This window comes from Tachypleus tridentatus, chromosome 11 (assembly GCF_004210375.1).
Source record: "Tachypleus tridentatus isolate NWPU-2018 chromosome 11, ASM421037v1, whole genome shotgun sequence".
Classification (NCBI taxonomy): Eukaryota; Metazoa; Arthropoda; class Merostomata; order Xiphosura; family Limulidae; genus Tachypleus; species Tachypleus tridentatus.
The window spans coordinates 59,603,822-59,617,013 of record NC_134835.1 but is presented as its reverse complement, the minus strand read 5'-3'; the positions used below and the strand labels follow the sequence as shown (position 1 = coordinate 59,617,013).

Here is a 13,192-nt window from a genome sequence, read left to right as displayed (position 1 = left end):
GTCAAAACACCAAACATGCGATAATAAACCCAGAAACTGCCTTCCAGTGAAATGAAATAAATAACTTGTGACAAAATTCTCATAATTATAATGGGTAATGACACGCGGAAATGAATGTAATTTTAATTCACCACTGTCGCAAGTGAATTTAAACTTTTCTTTCAGTAAATAGTTGGCTAGATTTTTATACACAAATAGATACTAATTATATATGGTTCTCATTCAAGTAATCTATTTTCACGGATAAATATCAAAATAATATTCTCAAATAACTTAGGTTAACATACACTAGAAAGAAAATGGAGTTTTTAGGAAAAGAAAATAATTAAACTATCATGATATTTTAAATATAAAAAAAAGAACCAACGGAGGTATTGATAATTTATCAACGTTTTATTTTACTAACTGGCTTCAACTATAGTTTCTGACAATGCCAAATTTGTTTCAATACGCGTGACAGTTTTCTCGTCGATTCCTTTGGTTTGTTGGATTGAATTAGCCAATAGTGTGGATATTATAATCCGTTGTGGTTGTTGCTTAATGAGCTATAGCAAAACGATACATGACGTTAAGCAGAAAACCATTATTTTAATTAGTAAAATACCTCACTTTGTCGCAGTTTAAAACTATGTACTTCATGTGTGTGGAATTGTTTCTTTTGTAAAAAAAATTCGAATAATCAGTATACATTTTGAAAATAAATACAAAGCAAACGATTGCAAAATTTCCTTTATGAAGAGTGGATGTTTTTTGTAAAGAAATACAAGCCTTAAGCGCGACAGACAATGATTAATAACGTCATACATTTTATAAGTACCTTTAAGAATATTTTTAAATATCCGTTACAAGGATCTTAATACGTTTTTGCAACAACAAAAAATATAAGGCAGACACATGATTTATAGTTTGAGCATGATCCACGTTTCCTAGGTTGTGAACACAACGTTTTTTCGTCATTTTGCTTTAAATCATAAGCTGTTTTAATACAGAATTTAACGTTATTTGAGACTCGACGGCTAATATTTATTTAGCATTCTCTCTGCTTTTTAAAAAACAACAACAGTAACATACATATTATTTTGTAACTATGATTAACCTTAGAATTGACAACGGATCAGCCTTTTAGACATTGTTCAGAGATGTTCATGTATTGAACTGGTTCTAGGATTATGACTTTACAGGGTCCCTAATAACATGATTCACACATAAAACAAATAAAAAAATGCAGTCAATATTACAATTATTATGACACCACTTATCATAGCTGAAGGTCCTCATGTATTTAACACAGCAAGACATTGATTTCACCCAATATTTATTACGAATTCTTCAATTGAGTATTGTAACAAGCAAAACATAGAGATACTGAAAATGTGGACCATTATTATAGCGAACTGTACAGCAGACAGTTAACTGTTTGAAAGTCAACCTGATGAAATAATTCACTAATAGCTTTAACGAGTTTATATATATGTGTGTGTGTGTGTTTGTTTGTTGTCGTAAATATTATAATAGTTTTAAAAACAAATAATTTTCTTTTCTTTGAATTATTGCCAGTAAAGCCTCTGGAAGTCCGAATTTCAACTGTAACTCGCCCTCTATTGGCAGGCCAACAAGTGGAACTAGTTTGTCAGTCAAGTGGGTCAAGACCACCAGCTCGAATTTTGTGGTGGAAAGGAAGTGAAAAAATGTCGAACATTTCATACACAAGACATGACAATGTGACAATTAGCAAACTTACTTTTACACCAACGATTCAAGATCATGAAAAATATTTGTCATGTAAGGCAGACAATCCCGTGGTTTCAAACAGTGCCTTGGAAGATGGCTGGATAATTACTGTTTATCGTAAGTAAGGATTTGGGTAGTATATATGTATTGTGTGTGTGTGTATAACAATCTACTTCATAATAACTAGATAACTGCTTTAATTCTTTCTCTGATGTAACCACTTTTACCAAGGTGGATCCTTCAGATGTTAGTAATACTTGAATTTCTCATCTTTGATTAAATGTCACATGCAGTAGGTGCCTGTGATTTCACTCTTGACCAGAGGTCGTATAGAAGGCCGTGTTTAATATGGCTAAAGTCAAAGAGTAATTGCATGAGCTCTTGGCCTGTCAAGTTGATGTCTGCATATCATCATCACGCAGTTTAATGATAATGATATTACAGCTGCTAAGCATCGACCCGAACGGCCGTAAAGATTTACACGGCGCAACAATAGAGCACTGACGAGGGAACTTGTAAAAGACCTCCGTCACAGCTTATCAAAGCAGGCAGGAGTAAAGAAAGTTCGACAAATCCTACGCAAGTTTGACTACCAAAGATGCGTAGCTAGGATGAAACCTTGGCTGACTACAGCACGTGTAAGGTGAAGATTTTCCTGGGCTTCTAAAATGCGCTACTATCCTATAGAGTTCTGTAGTACAAAATTATTCTTAAATGAACCCAGTTCAGCTCAAACAGGCGTGTATAGATGTAGAGAAAGAGAAGCGAATATCTCCTACAGAGCACCGTCAAACATAATGGTATCAGTGAAATGATGTTGGAAGCCATTTTGTTTATGGAATGATGAAACACCGAACTTTCTTTTCGCTGATTGTTGTTTCAATGCTGTTACACCAACGTTACATCACTCTTCAGTATGACATTTATTTTAGGAAGACAATTTTACTTACCACAGATTGAAAGGGACAATAATGTTGAAGAGAGAAAGAGACATTAAACTACTGTCATTGGGTTTCACACATCCCCAATATGATCCAAATAGAACAAAATTTTTGAGCAGCTGGACAGAGAGCTCAGGGAAATACGTTCTCTGTCCGACTATTTAGGGTAGTTACGGACCACTCTTCTCCACACATGGCAGAACCCGGACAAACGTATTATTCAGAAACCAATCGATACATGTCAAATCTATCCAAGGGCACTTAGTAATTCACTTGTAGAGTGCAAATCTAACATGAATGTGCTTTCAATAACAAATAATTGCACTGTCAATAACTCACAGGTACTCAGTGTATTCTGCCAGAGTACTGTGTACATGCCGTTTGTGTTTTTAAGACAACACGAAAAACAACTTCCAAATGAATTACTCCTCAGTTATCCATCTGGATAACAGTCCTATTTTTATTGAAAAAAGAAAACATACAAAACATACGAACTTTGTGCCATTTATTGTAAACAACATGTAACCATTATGGTGACTAGCTGCTTTCAATGGTGATTTGAAAGACTTTTTCTCGGAACATTTCTTTTAAACCAGCCTCTACATTGTTTCTAAAAATCATGTCATTTAGTAGCGGTGGTAGAAAACTTATTCCTCGACCAAAGTTTCTTAAAGTTTTTCACTGGAATAATTTTTACCATTTTGTCGTGATTTAAAAAAAATAGCCATATCTATCGTTCCAAATTTTATTTTCTAAATATAATAGCATCAAACAACTGCATTCAGTTGTGGGGGTCAAAGGCTCTTTCATGATTCACAAATTCTCAGATGTAGTTTTTAAAATGTTCCATTACCACCAGTTGCTTCTGTAGCTGTGTCAAGGAAGTAAGTGCTCCAAACAAATTCTGTTAGTGGTTCCTGTTATTCTGAGGAGTGCAAGGAACACAAACTACAATGCTATATTTGAGTTAAGCGACAGTGCAAACTTACATCCTAACCTTTATAATGCCCCTTGGTAGAGTATACGCGATACAGATAAGGGTATCTGTCAGGCCACCCCGAGACTGGCTGTCTAAACTATGGAAAGTACATTCGCACAAACAAACAAATAAATAAATCATAGAGAGCGTGAATTAGCACAGAAGTAGAATATATATATATATGAGTGAGAGTGTGTATGTAATTATACAGGTATTCGCAAGAGCTTGGTTAAAAGAAGTTCGATCTATCTACTCTTACTTCTCCAAGCCTTCATAATGAATTTAATCTAAGACGCTTGCTGTCTTTGGTCTGTTATATTTCACGTTATGGCTTCTTTATAAGAACATTTTCTCTGAGTTATCTTAATGTGGCAAATCTTACTTTTCAAAGATGTATTTTATGATAGTGTAGTAGGTATATTTAATCGGTTTAGGTTAACAACTAGTTCGATCTCATTTGTTTTAACTTTTCATTTTATATTTTTAAGCCTTTTGCAATAAAAATGTTTTTTTAATTAGTTAGAAAGTACAAGGATAGTATTTGACAAATCTTGCTGTATTGGATAGATTTAAAAACTTAGGACAAGTAAGGCCTGGTTGTTAGGGTGCTCAACTCGCAATCTGTGGATCGTGGCTTTCAGTCCAAATTCCCGAACATGTTAGTCCACTTAGCCATGAGAGCGTTATACTGTGACTGTCATTCCCACTGTTCGTTGGTAAAATAGTAGCTAAAGAGTTGGTGTGGAAGTGTTGACTTGCTGTCTTCCTTCTTGTCTCATTTCCAGTGTAGATAGCCATACAGCATCTGTGCGCAAAATTAAAAACATATCAAACGTAAAAAAAACTACGCATTACAAAACTCCTTAGACCTAAATCAACAAACAACTGCTCAGATAGTCAGTTCAGTTCCTTAATTCATTCCTTAGGCTCAGCAACTCTCATGAAAACGGATCTATTCAATAAATATTTGATTATTGTTACAGAAATTAATAAAAGGTAGTTACTCAATGACCAAATTTAGATCGTCAGTTCTCATAAACTTGGCATTGTTTTAGAGGAACTGTATAATCCGTAACGGAAAATAAATATTCGCTACAATTTAATTGCACTTCAGTGGGCAATAGTGCAAATTGATATTTCAAGGGCGTGATATGTCATACGCGAATATTAAAACTGCTTGAATAAGGGGGGTGATGAGAAAGGGGCCTCCAAAAAATTAACAGAACACCCGATATTGTCACCAAAGTACGTTAGCAACATATTAAGTAAACGAAACAACACTCATTAATATGTATACCACTGAAATGATTTATATAAACAATATACTTGCACCGCATGGATTTTAAATGAACAGTTTCTCCCAAGTGTTTTAAGCAGCGTGATTACATGCATTACGTAAAACTTTCTTTAAATGGTAATTTTACTTGTTTGCAGTTAAGCACAAAGTTAAACAATGGTCTATCTGTGCTTTGTCCGTCACAGGTATCGAAGCCCCATTTCTAGCGTTATAAGACCGCAGACGTATCAATGTGCTAATGGGGGGGGGGCATACAATCATGTGTTAGAAACGTAAGTAGTGCGAAACTTGACTAGACTCAAAACAAATAATAATTATAAATAACAAAATAGCATACATATATATATATTTATATCGTTAAATATATACATCATACATTGTCATTTAAGTATAAATGTGAAAAAAGATTGTAATAACATTTAACAAAATAATTTTTTCAAGTAAATTTCTGTTTGTTTGTTTGTTTGTTTTTGAACTTCGCGCAAAGCTACACATAGGCTATCTGCGATAGCCGTCCATAATTTAGCAGCGTAAGACCAGAGGGAAGGCAGCTAGTCATCACCACCCACCGCCAACTCTTGGGCTACTCTTTTATCAACGAATAATGGAATTGACCGTCACATTATAACGTAGTGCGACGGATATTCGAACCCGCGATCCTCAGATTACAAGTCGGACGCCTTAACCCACCTGGCCATACCGGGCCGCATTGTTTAGATTTAAGCACGAAGCTACACAATTAGATATCGGTGTTCTGCCAACCACGGGCATTTAAACGTGGTTTCTAGCTACGTGAGTCTGTAGACATTCTGCTGTGTCACTGGCGGGCATTGAATTTCTGAGGATTTATGTTTCCAGGTTTAAATGTTATCTCTTTGTTTCTTTGAAAGGTTCACTTAAAGGGTATCTTTAAGAATGAGGACTCCTATAACACTGACTGGATTATTGCTACAATTGGATACTGAAATATTAAACTTTCTATTTCTTGCTTGTTTAAGGGGTTTCTGAAAGCTGTTTCCAAGTTTGCTATAAAGTATGCTATACTACTGCATTGAACAGAATAAATCAAACAGATCTAACAGTATTTTGTCCTTTTATATCAAATAGTGATTTCAGTCTTTTTCCAACTGTATCGATGTCGACGTAGTTACAGGTGAGGCACACACGTTGTTCGCACAGCCTAACTTTGTTCTTGCTAGTGCCGTTTTTGTTTTTGTTGACACCTCAGTTTAGAGTGGGGAAGTGTCGTTATTAAATTTCGCTCGCGTTTGCGACAAACCAAAGCGTGCTTCAGAAAAAAAAAAGAGAATGTATTTTGTTCTCGAGTTATTGTTTCAAACTTACAGGAAATTCTTATATTAATGCGATAGCTTAGAAAGAAGTAAGTCAGTAACAAAAAAACACGCAACAAAACCAAACCAAAAACAAAATGCACTTGCGACTGAAGTTATAATTTGTCTTTTAAAATATACACCTGGTCAGAGAAAGCATCACTTTTAACTTGGATACTATGAGTACTGTACTAAAATATTACCACACACAGAATAACTTAGTTATCTTTGTTTTCTGAAGATATATGGAATATTTCGCTGTTTCAGTAAAACGTTTTAATCTTATAAAACATCTTTCGCTGTTCTTGGATGAAACGATTTATAACCAATATGAAGACATCTGTCTCTAGGTTTTCAGCAGACGAGAATCTGTGATGGTAATGCCAAAGATGAATAAGGACGTTTCGCTTAAAGCAAGGTTAAAGTCTTGGATCAACAAGAACTACATCAAATATACAAAACGAGCTTCTTCAATGTTGGTCAATACATCTTTTAATAGAGATCTGCATTTGTTTTCCGATTGAAATTGATATATATTTTATTATTCGATATTCCCATGAGAAGGTAAGTATACAAGGAACCAATGTTTAGTTCCCATGGCAACTCCTTTGATCTACTGATAAAATACTCCATTAAATTGAAACAAATTCGGGAACTTTCAGTGATGTTTCAGTAGTTCGCGGGAAAACCTTGGAAAAACTGAGAGAAACTGAAGTTTTTACTAGATATATTATTGCATTATAGCTACGTATTTTTCTGATCTGTATCAGTGATGACGACAGGTAAGACACACTTGCACTCGTAAAGATTTTAAGGAACATCAGTGTCAAGGAGCAGAGAAGTATTCATATTTCATGAGAGTGTTTACAAGTTTACAAGTTTTATTCCAGGTCTTGCAAATAAACATTTAGGTCTTACATAGGATCCTGCTGTAACTTTTGATGAACGTATCACGAGAGAACTTTCGACAACGAGCAATATATATATATGTGTGTGTGTGTATTGTGTTTATTGTCTGGAATTAAGACTCGTCTATTTGCATAAAGAGGGATAATTATTTTACAAAAGCTTATTTTCATTGATCCAAGAACTTAACAGATTAAGTGTTTCTAATATTAGGTTTTCATTTCCCTTTGTTTCTTTTCTAAGTGGAGAAATAAAATAATTATTTGGTTGTTGTTGCTTTTTGTGGTTTTTTTGCAAAGCTACAAAATGAGCTATTTGTACCAAACTCCGATTTTTGGCTTTTTAAGCCCTCGCTACCACCGTTTACCTACAGAAGTCGCAGTGAAATAAACAAATCGTGGTCTGTTGAGCATTCAAGTCACATTTTATGGTAAGACTTCTATATTCACATGTAGTGTGAATGTAACTCTAACGTTTCGCATCTTTCACATATTTAGGTAATATTTTCATGTTTAATAGTGTAGAAACGTTTTTTATCTGATTAAACAATTTTATTTTTTTATTTTTGTATACTAAATGTAAGAACGAATCGCTGGCAAAATTAATTGAAAACCTGGGATTTTTTTCTTGATTATATGAAAAAAATATAAAAAAATTCAAGAAAATGGTTATCAAGACAGTACACTCGCTTACCAATTAAAATATCTATGTTTACAAAAGTACAAGAACCGTTGTGTATAGCAAACAGTTTCTTTTACATTTACCTTTGTTACAGATCTTCCCATGTTAAGACTTTCATTAGGAGCGAATATACAGCATGATTCCATTAGGGAAGGAAGTGATGTGTATTTCGATTGTAACATTCAGGCCAATCCATGGGTGTCGGAAGTAGGATGGCGGTTTGAAGGAAAGACTCTGTTTAGTGACACAAAGAAGGGTATAATCATCAGCAACCAGACGTTAGTGTTACAGAAAGTTACTCGTGAAAGGAGAGGAAGGTATCAGTGTGTCGCAACTAATGTCGTGGGAGAAGCAGAAAGTGAGGAAATTATTCTACGTGTTCATTGTAAGTGGTATTACAGGGAAATTATATCTACGTCTGTTTTTCCTCAACAATGGACAAAGTTTGAATTTTCACAACATATGCTGTATATTTTATATTACGAGGTCTGTTCAAAAAATACGCGGACTGTTTGAATTGCGCGGCTACAGTTGGTTCCAAGGGAATCCGCTTGGTATCGCTAGGTTCGCACAGATCAGCTGATTACGACGCGATTTCCCGATTGCAAATATCTTCATTTGTGTATTAGCTACGCGGTTTTAAGTGAAGTGCGATTTTTTCGTTTGGCGGATTTCAGAATCAATGACCTGAAGGAGCAACGACTTGCTGTGAAATTTTGTGTTAAACTTGGAAAATCTGCGACTGAAACTTTTGCAATGCTTAACACGGCTTACGGTGATGTTGCTATGAAGCGTACGGCATGTTTCAAGTGGCATGAACGTTTTAAGGATGGTCGACAGTCCATTGAAGATTATGAGCGTCCTGGACGTCCTTCCACGTCAACTGACGACACACACGTCGACAAAATCAACACCCTGGTGCGGGCAAATCGACGTCTGACTGTCAGGGAGCTTGCTGAAGACTATGAGATATCAGTTGGATCTTGTTAGGAGATTTTGACAGAAAAATTGAAGATGCACCGCGTTGCTGCGAAATTTGTGCCTCAGAACTCGTGCGTTTTTGGCCAAACACTCCATCACTGTTCTTCCCCAGCCCCCTAATCACCTGACCTTGCTCCTTGCGATTTTTTCTTGTTCCCCAAACTCAAAAGACCCTTGAAAGGAAGAAGATTTGAGACGATTTCCGAGATTAAGGCAAATGCGACGAAGGAGCTGGAGGACATTACAAAAGAAGCGTACCAGGACTGTTTCAACAAGTGGAAACACCGTTGGGATAAGTGTGTGCGTTGGGGGGGAGAGTACTTTGAAGGGGTCCCAGGCCTGTAACTTCTAAATAAAGTACATTTTGTTTTATGACGTCAGTTCGCGTATTTTTTGAACAGCCCTCGTATATACTTGTTGTTGTATCTTAATGTTTTATGCTAGTAACTTGCTACCACATATCGAAATGTAAGGGGATGGTGAATGGATATCTGCATTTTTGTGTGGTATTTTAATGAGATGATCATTTGCAAAATTCGTTTGTATTACTATTTCAATTTAGATGTGTCTGTTATTCATCGAGGTTGTATAATTAAACAAATATATTTATATTGCATTTTTAATTATACACTCGCTCTTATGAAATCAAGTTGTTAATCCAAGTTAGTTTCTATTTTTACGTTCAGAGCATCGTATGTTTCTTGTTTTGTAAGTCTATCGTGGGAAAGATGTAGTTTGTAGAATATTGCACCAGTAATATTTATTTACGGTAATTAATTTATTTGACTAATAATTTCTTGGTTTCTCAGGATAGCGAAAGATTGTTATAAAGTAATTATCTATTTAATTTAAGGAGTCTATACGGTGGACCTTGTGACATGCATACAAAATATTTTACGGATATGGATAATGGATGATGATCTGTGCGTTTCTGATAATGGCACCAGGGGTTATGCATACGATTATATGGAAGATCACCTTATTAACCACCAGAAAAACAGAACAACACTGGGCATTATTTCAGTAAACTGTGTTGTAAAGTATCTGCGTACCATTAAAATCATACTTTAGTGGGCAGTGTTCTAGACGATCTGCTACCAATAAAACCTTATGTTAGTTGGCATTGTTGCATAGGGTTTGTGTACCATTAGTGGGAATTGTCGTGGAAGATCTGTGTACCATCAACGAACATTGCTGTAGAGAATCTATGTACAGTCAAAAGCCTACAGGGGTGGACATGTCTGTAAAGGATCTGTGTGCCATCAATGGATATTGTTGTAGAGGATCTGTATACCATTACGAAACTACATCAGTCGATATTTTTGCAGAAGATGTAAGATCTTGCTGTAAGATTCATTCATGGTGAAAACAGTGCCTGAGATGTAGGATGTCAGACTGAATTTCTGTAACCAACAATAAAGAAAGCGTTGCGGATTATCCTCTTTACATTTCCTTACAAATTGCGGCATTATAAACTCTAAAAAAACTTTGTATTTGAATTCGTAGCACGTGTTACTTTCCCTAGATGAAAACAACCCGAGGTATGTACGGATATAGCTCAGTATCATCTTCATCGTCAAGTAAATGCGTCTAATTATGTCACCAGGAGTAACAGCAGGTCGATTTTTGCACTCCCAATGGTTATCTTGTTGTGCAATGTTTCATCTGGTTTTACCTTAAAACCGTTATTCTTCGAAGAATGAACACTTACGGTGGTTACGTGTTAAATTTTTGAGAATAGTATTGTTTTAAATTGTTACATGTTCATGTCATAACAGAACTATAACAGTGTGAATGTGTCAAACTTACCATATTTATGATCTTTGTCAAAGTTTGGGTTTTCTGTAACCATTTCATTATGTTTGGCCATCATATTTACTTGGCTTCATCCTTGCTGGCTACTGGTTCTATGGCTTTAACGAGACTCTTGTAATCACTAAGAATCATTACTCAAATGAAGGTCGCGGGTTCTCCGGTCAATCCCAATATTCGTTGGTAAAAGAGTAGCCCAAGAGTTGGCGGTGAGTGGTGACGACTAGCTGCCTTCCCTCTAGTCTTACACTGCTAAATTAGGGACGGCTAGCGCATACACCCCTCAAGTAGCTTTGCGCGAAATTCAAAATAACAAACTAACTCAAATGAAGGATATTGCTGTGACCAAGATTTGGACGCACTAATATAAAACGATGATGGCAACATTCATAAGTTAACATAATGGCGTCTCCAGGTAACGTTTTCAGGCAACAATGAAATACTCTTCTGTGTTACTTTTATTCACGTATCTAAAAACAATATAATTAAAAGAAGATAATATTTGATGTTATGGACTTATAATTATTGTCGGATATGACATATTTTTAAACAATATAAAAAGGGTGTGGGTAGTCACCATATTCACCCTTCCCCCAGATCAGCCGCTGAGCTATCTGTTCTTAATTGATAATGTGATTTAGCAGCGACTACTCTCTCTACTAATCGAATAAATTTGTGTAACTTGTATTACTGGTATATAAGTAATATTTCTTTCATTTTTTTCAGTTATTTGGAGCGTATCTCATTCAGATTTTTACTCTCTATGCCTACGAAGCATAACAGCATAATTTTTTTCATATTTTTGTTCTAGATGCTCCTGTCTGTAAATCTGGCCAAAAAACCGTTTTTGGTGTCGACAGATTGGAATCTGTTAATATCAGATGCAAAACTCTGGCAGACCCTACCAATCTTACATTTTATTGGTCTTTAAATAATACGTTTGAACGGATTGAGCTGCACTCTTTTATAACAAATGGAACGGTCAGCAAAATCACGTACAGGCCAAGAACAAGATACGGTTATGGTGTGTTGAATTGTTGGGCAAGAAACAAAATTGGAATACAAAAAGAGCCCTGTCACTTTAGTATCATACCTGCAGGTAAGACTTACAAGTGAAATTCATCTAGTAATCTTTCATGTTCGATGGATAACACAATAACATTACGGAAGTGTTAAGAAAGAAACGGGATTGTATTTCTTCAAGCGCTTCGATCACAGCCAGCAAACGAATGTATTGAGAATAGTGGCCACTAGACTTACCAATGTAGGATGTGTTAACTATAAAGTATTTTTCCGTAAATTCCATTACATAAGTTTGGAAAAATATAAGTATGGTATTATGAATCTAATTGTTTTCTGGAGTTTTTCCATGTTGATCTTCTAAGAGAGAATCAAATATTACGCACGTCACAGTCTTCCAGGACGAGACTATAAGCAGGATGGTGAAGGACAGTTTCAAATAAAAGCTCCATTTCAGTTAGTTCAAGGCAGTCAATATGGGCGTGCTATACCTTGTTGTAGATGAATACCGTCTATTAACAAGAATACATCGACTGTTGTTTACTCATTTCTCGTACATAAGAAAGAAAATCCCGTTTCTTTCGTTAATTTACATATTAATCAAATTAAATTAATGTTTATTTGGAATTAAGCGCAAAGCTACACAATAGGCTACTTGTGCCCTGCTCACCTCGGGTATCGAAACTCGGTTTCTAGCGGTGTGAGTCAAAAGACATATACGTCTTCTTTAAAAGTTTCAGCTACAATTATGACTTCAAATTATTGATAACTTTGTAAATGTGAATATGCATAATGTTTATATAACGAGAATAATAGATAAAGTCAGCTTCTTTCTGTGTTTCAAAATAAATTACACCTATATAATAAATTACACCTTTCTTTCATTATGTTTTAAGTATCTTAATACAAATATATATATTTAAATAAACTTAGATGAAGGCTAAACATAATTTTACATTTCTCATAACGGAAAATTATCTATCCCTTTAGTATGTTAAACGTGGAAGATAGTAGTTCTTTGTCAATGTATTCTACACAGTTGTTTTATTTTTTATTCTATGTAATGCAAATTCATTAATTTATTTATCGACAGGGAAAGAATTACATAAGGTCCAGTTCCTCAAAAACATAAAAAATGACTATTAATTGTTGTAATACTGTTATCATTATTTATGCCGCTTGTAATATTATTATTGTTTATTAACTGGTAAGGTTACTCTGAAGCAGTTTATTTTAGCAATCTGTGTTTAGATAATATTAATAAGTAAAACAACAAAACAGGGATATAGGCATTTTGGTAAGACAGATATATAGCATGCTTTTAAATTACTGAATCATTTCTAAATTGAATAGAATAGAGCCATTCCAAATAACACTCGCGGTTATCGGCGTGTGGGAGAGTGGACACTGAAGTTGTTTTTTTTAACCACTGGTTTAATGGAGATGTGTGGAAACTTTTGTCTATAAAACGAAGGTACCGGATATGGCAAACTTGTGTACTCGAATATACAAA

General features: G+C 35.1%; 1 protein-coding gene across 2 annotated transcripts in view; it reads left to right on the top strand.

Annotated features, from left to right (window-relative positions):
- Positions 1-13,192, top strand: part of LOC143232243 (protein turtle-like) — a 131,610-nt gene that overhangs the window by 90,595 nt on the left and 27,823 nt on the right. For both annotated transcript variants that reach the window (XM_076467405.1, XM_076467406.1), the window contains exons 5-7: positions 1,558-1,848; positions 7,961-8,251; positions 11,471-11,758. In XM_076467405.1, the coding sequence (XP_076323520.1) occupies positions 1,558-1,848; positions 7,961-8,251; positions 11,471-11,758 (870 nt within the window). The remainder of the gene's footprint in view (positions 1-1,557; positions 1,849-7,960; positions 8,252-11,470; positions 11,759-13,192) is intronic.